We start from the raw sequence: 6,758 nt of genomic DNA on the forward strand, positions 1-6,758 counted from the left end.
ACACACACACACGAAAAAGGATTTTAAAAAAACACTCATCATTTACATAAGTCATATACATAAGCCAAATACACTGCTTGGCCAAAAAAAAAAAAAAAAAAAAATGTCGCTACCTGGATTTAAGTGCTATGATCTGGGGTTGCTGCTATTGGTCAAGTCTAGGTTCAGCAACAGTATGTGCTCAAAGAATGAGGTCAGCTGACTACCTGAATATACTGAGTGACCAGGTTATTCCAGCAATGGATTTTTCTTCCCTGATGGCACGGGCAGGGGCGCTGCTCGCAATTTTGGGCCCTATGACAAAATATGAGGTTGGGCCCCCCTACCACACCAAAGCAGATCTCTGGGGGCCCCTAAAAAGCGTGGGCCCTCAGAATTGTCCTAACTTTCCCCCTCTTAGCGGCGCCACTGGGCATGGGCATATTCCAAGATGACAATGCCAGGATTCATCGGGCTCAAATTGTGAAAGATTGGTTCAAGGAGCATGAGACATAATTTCCACACATGGATTGGCCACCACAGATTCCAGACCTTAACCCCATTGAGAATCTTTGGGATGTGCTGGAGAAGGCTCAGACTCTACCATCATCAATGCAAGATCTTGGTGAAAAATTAATGCAACACTGGATGGAAATAAATCTTGTGACACTGCAGAAGCTTATCAAAACATTGCCACAGCGAATGCGTGCCGTAATCAAATCTAAAGGTGGTGCAACGAAATATTAGAGTGTATGGCCTTTTTTTTGGTGGAAACTTTTTTTTTGGCCAGGCAATGTATATTTACATAAGCAAAATATATTTATTCACCTATTGAACAGTGCAAAGTCTCAAACACAGTTCTACTTATATGGTAACTAATTGTGATCATCAGGGGAAACAATTAGTAATTAGTATTTCTTGATTGAAAACTCAGCAATTTGTAACTTACAAATGACCAGACAACAATCAGTCAAGTTGAAAATGCATGGACATAATGAATGATTCATTGATTAAACATTAAGATCAGTTGAATTAAATGACAGACAAATGTATTCAACTGAATGATAAGAGATGCAAATCAAAACTTTGATAGTGATAACATTATGAAAGGCAGTTACTGTGAATGAAACATTTATTTAGATGAAACACGTATTTTGTGTAGTGAAAAGGATATTTTGTGATTATGTGTATTGTACTAACACAATTGAAAATATGCTTAAATGTTTGAAAAAAGTGCACTTTTGATGATCTGTTGTGATATAAGTACTAAGAGTTTTGAAAATGTACCAATTGCTTGTGAAAACAGTGCCAAACCAATTAAAAAAAAAACTGTAAGAAACAATAGAAACCATAACCATAACCTGCTGGTCATATTAATTAAAACATCACATTTATGAAATGTTTTTATCTTTATTGTTGAAAGAAACACCATCAAGAACATATATTTTGATAAACTGTTGCCAAAACAACTGAAATTGTAAACTAAAATCATAACCAGGTAATATTGCAAAGACTTGCATATACCACCTTTTTGCCTCAGGTTGTGTTTTTCCAAAGTAAATTCATCAACCATGCACATGAAATCAGAAACCATTAGGGATGCAACAATACAGTTAGTCCACGGTTCAATACGTACCTCAGTTTTTAACCACGGTTTTCGGTTCGGTTCTGATATCTTGCCACTTCGGTGTGGGTTTTTTTTTGGAACAAATTAACAAAATACTCCTGTAAACCTCTGCTCACTAGATAAAGTGTGGTTTAGTATGTGTCTGCTTAATTTTTCTTTTGAGAGAGGTATATTTTTTTAGATTTTTAAGCAAAATAGAATGGGTTTCATTCATACTGGATGCCAGAGGGCGCCCTTGTGCATAAAAAAAAAAAAACACATGTCATATGCATCAAATAAGTAGCGCTAATAACGTTCCGTTCCAGCTTCTCTAATATGGATAAAAGCATCGCTATTGCTGTAACTTATTAAAAACAAGATATAAAGGTAAACGTTTTGAATGATTAAATCTAAGGACAATAAACACTCGTCTGCAATAATATATGGTTTATCAGTGTTCTTCAAGCCATCTCGTGTATTTTCATAAGCCATTGCTAATCGACAAACATTGAATACGAGTATAGAATTTATCGTCTGCCTCATTCTGTAATGAGAATCCACATCAGATCACAACATAAGGAAGTTATTTCAAACACTCGACTGATGTTGTGAATTAAAAACAAGTTATAATGTTTTTTGTAACTTGTTTTTATAACTTTTGTTGGACAACAGGTTTAGAAAGGCTTATCATTGCATGTCATTATGGAAGATGCTCTGCGTGTTGCCTTATTTTTTTCAAATATAAGAGGGGAAGCGTTTTCTCATTTCAGCACATGAAATTTTCAAGAGAAATAAAAGGAAGTAAGATATTTAGATGCAAAACCGAAAAACCGCAATTCACAAGCGCGTATTGAACCGTGGATGTCGTACCGAACGGTTCAATATTATATTGAGTATTGTGACATCCCTAGAAACCATAAACATTATAATGACAATGATAATGTCTTGATTCTTAACTCAGAGAGAAATAAACATCAAGCACAATTTTTTTTTTTTTTTTATTTAAAAATAAAGATGAATGTGTTTTCTGGCTTTCACCCGGACTCGCTGATTAATCCTGCAGAAATAAATACGCAAGCTTCATTGAAATGTTAAAATTAGCTACATATAGAGATTGTAAACTTAATAGCCCATCTTTAAGGCTATATTTACACTGCAGGTCTTGATGCTTAATTCTGATTAGTTGATTTTATCTGTAGTCCTTAACTGTCCATTTAAATTGAGCAGTGTTTGGTTATGAAAATACTCACCACTGACAGTCTTTGCAGGGTTTGTGTCATTCATCTTCTCAGCCAGGTATTTGTGAACCCTGAAGAGATGCTTTCGTATGTCCTCTGAGATGTGAGCTCCTTCCTCAAGGCTTTGAGACATACACTCTATTTGGCATAACAAACACAAACACAGAAACTGAATCTCAAGTATTGATGGCCAGTGTTTATCACATAATTTGTAAATACAAAGTTTGTATGAATAACTGAGCATGCTAAAGTACACATACATAAAGAGTAAAGTGAAGGCAGAGTTTAAAAAGGAAATTCTCAGACAAATGTGCATTGCTGTTGAATTATGATATAAAATATTTAAGTCCATGTTTGATCATTTGTAGACCTCTTCCTTAAATGGATAGTTCACATCCAATAATGTAAATTCTGTCATTACTCACTGTCATGTCGGTCCAAAGCTGTAAGACCTTCGTTCATCTTCAGAACACAAATTATAAAATTATCTTGATAGGTTTTTGTCACTCATGTTCGGATGTCAAAATCTTCCTAAAATACCTGTAATATAACAGATGCATGCCGATATATGCAAATATTTAGTGTATGTAATATGTACATTAAAATGCATTTAATGTAGGGTCAGAAATTTTATTGAACTTTCTCAGCTCACCTGTGTTTCCTGCATTTCTGTTAGCAGCTCCCTTCAGAAATGATGAAATCTTGGAGCTTTCTGTTGTAGAGAAGTTATTTTATCACTCCTGAAACCACAGAACATTCAGTTCATTCGGCTCTTTGTACGTGACATCACCGATTAACATTAATAATATAGTGGATATTTTAGGTTAAATAAATTAGACAACTTCCAATAAACACCCCAACAAACTGCCAGCAAACCCTTTACAAAGCTATCAAAACCTCTCATCTACACAAAAAGATGTGATTAAAAGTAGGGATGGCCCGATACCATTTTTTTCCAAACCGATACGAGTACGAGTATTTGAATTTGTGTACTTGCCGATACCGAGTACCGATACCGATATTTCTACCGCAAAAGTAACTACAGGCTCCCAGAAAAGAAGACAGAAGATTATTTTAGAACACAGGTAAGAAGACTGTTTTTATTTTTTTTAACAAGTCTAAAATAAATAATGATTAAAAAAATAAATGTAGGCAATTTCAAATCAAAAATAAATTATATATATTTCTGTGTAAACAAAAAGCCTCAATGCTGGCACTGTCTTCACAACTGACAAAATATAAATAAAACATATTGTACAGTCAAAACTGTCAACTCAACAATATATCAATGAAATATTTGACAGCGTCTCCAGCTTTCAATTTAACTAAATTTCAATGTAACTGTTGTGTAGTCTCAATTAAACATTTACATATTTCAATTAAACAACAATTAAACTATGTGGCACAGTGACAGTACCCTTGTTTCAATTAAACAAACATTTCAGTAAGCAATGTGATCTGAACTAGCTTAGGTACTTTTTGGGAGAATGAGAGGCAGGTTCTTTTTGATGAACAAAATCATCTCTGCATGATCAGCTGTGATTCTGTTTCTGTCTTCATTCACAATATGTGACACTGAGCTGAACAGCCTTTCACTGTCAACACTACTGCATGGTGCTGAGAGGTATCTGGATGCCATTTTGGCCAGAGTAGGGAACCGCACTTTGTTAACTGCCCAGTATTGTAGTGGTTTGTCTTCTCGAGAAATTGTGGTCTCCCCTAGGTATGTCTCTAATTGTGCAGTAGAACCTACTTGAGCTCTGTTTAGAGAGACTGGTGCTTGCTCATCTGCTATTTCATCAAATATACTGTCCAGGCTGCTGCTTGCCTGGTCCCTGCGTGGTTTTCTGGCAGGAGGTTCGTGCAGGTCATGATTCTCCTCTTCTCCAGACGACCTCAACAGCTCACGCATCAGCATCTCCTTGGCATTTGCAGCAGTGTTGGTGTTTGAGAAAAAAAGATTTTTATACCTATAACAGAGGGAGAAAATTAGGCATCTGACAATACATATTTATTAAAATAACATAGCCTAATCAAATAATTTATTAAATGAAAATTAAATACTAAAATGTACTTTTCAGCAATACATAGGCAACTTTGAACTCACTATCTAGCACACATACACGCACATAAACACACACACGCACACAGACACAGATATACACACACACACACACACACACACACACACACACACACACACACACACAGACAGACAGACACACAGACAGACACACACAGACAGACACACACACACACACACACACACACACACAGATACAAACACACACACACGCACACAGACAGACACACACACACACACACACACACACACAGAGACGCACACACACCTACCTGGGGTCGAGTAGAGTAGCGATGCTGTAGAGGGGTTGTTCTTCCACATCAGAAAATCGCCTCCTGACAGCTGCAGCTAAAGTCCCTTTCATAGTTTTGATGCCATGGTCATCGTCGGTCTCTCTAGACAGAAATCGCTGCAGTACAGTGACAGCAGGAATCACATCTGCTGCCATAGCTTCAGAAGAGCTAACTTTTCGTGTTAACTCCTCAAACGGACCCAGAACAGTTACAACCTTCTCCAGCAGTGCCCACTGGTGAGCCGTAAGATTATCAGGAAGTTCATGTTCGGACACAAAAACTCCAAGAGCCCGTTTCTGCTCAATCAGAGACTGGATCATGTAAAATGTACTGTTCCAGCGGGTCTGTACGTCCTGCTGTAGACGTTTTGCAGGCTGACCGATCTCTAACTGGATGTCTTCGAGGCAGGAGTAGGCTAGAGGAGAATGTTTGAAATGGCCAACGATTTTGCGTCCAATAGCCAATGCATCAGCAACACTTCTCTGAGACAAAAGTCCTTCGTGGACCACCAGCTGGAGAGTGTGAGCGGCACAAGGTAAGCTGGGGAGTCCAGCATCATTCATGCCCTTAATCATATTTCTAGCGTTGTCTCGTAGCACGACGTGGACAGAGGTTTTCGGAATGCACCAGGTCTGAAGCATCCCATCAAACGCGTCTGCTATGGCTTTGCTGGTGTGCGAACCCCGAAACGGCTTTGCTTGCAAGGTGGCATGGCGAAGAGAAAAGTTGTCATCAATCCACTGTACAGTTAAACTGAGCAGAGACATTGGGCAGACACTGCTTGACCAAATATCTGTTGTAAAACTGACGGCCGAAACGTCACGCAACAGTCCACTGACTTGCTTTTTCACGTCATGAAACACTTTCGGTAGCATAGCGGTTGTAATGTGATGGCGACTCGGAATTTCGTATCGCGGCTCCAGTATGCCAAGATGTCGTCGAAATCCTATATTTTCAACAGCCGACAATGGCTGGTCATCAAGTGCAATAAAGTATGCAATTCCCTCTGTTATTTTTAGTGCCCGTGGATTATCTCCTGACATCTTCTCGCGCTTCTGTAAAACCTGTGTCAATGTTGGCTGCTGATTTGCTTGTTTAGCTTGACTAAACTGTGTGTATTCAGCGCTATGATGTGTCTTCAGATGTTTAATGAGATTGCTGGTGTTAAACGATGTACTTTCTTTTCCTCCTCTCGACACTTTAGCTGAACATAACTTACAGTCTGCCTTGCTGCTGTCATCCTCCCTTATCTTGAAATGAGCCCAAACCGCCGACATTTTACGTTCTTCAGTTAACCTAGACAAAGCGGCGGCTCGCGGCGGCCAGTTTCGTTTAAAAAAAAATGTACGTGGTATCGGTGCGTGGTATCGGCTCATTTTTATGAGTACGAGTACGAGTATATGAGGACAGTATCGACCCGATACCCGATACCAGTATCGGTATCGGGCCATCCCTAATTAAAAGTCAAATCTTTCGTAAATAAGAGCTCAATCTTCAGAGTAAGCCTGCCTCTTCTGAAAACAGTTGAGTTGCTAACGGATATTTTTGAAGACTGTAAA

General features: G+C 38.4%; 1 protein-coding gene across 1 annotated transcript; it reads right to left on the bottom strand.

Annotated features, from left to right (window-relative positions):
* Positions 1 to 2,124: 2,124 nt before the first annotated feature.
* Positions 2,125 to 6,476, bottom strand: LOC141287096 (zinc finger BED domain-containing protein 4-like). Its single transcript, XM_073819227.1, has 4 exons — positions 5,179 to 6,476; positions 4,300 to 4,793; positions 2,836 to 2,961; positions 2,125 to 2,129 (listed from the first exon to the last, which is right to left on the bottom strand). Exons 1-4 carry the CDS (start codon positions 6,474 to 6,476, stop codon positions 2,125 to 2,127), a joined length of 1,923 nt encoding a protein of 640 aa, XP_073675328.1.
* Positions 6,477 to 6,758: the final 282 nt, after the last annotated feature.

The sequence above is a fragment of the Garra rufa genome, chromosome 15, assembly GCF_049309525.1.
Source record: "Garra rufa chromosome 15, GarRuf1.0, whole genome shotgun sequence".
NCBI lineage: Eukaryota > Metazoa > Chordata > Actinopteri > Cypriniformes > Cyprinidae > Garra > Garra rufa.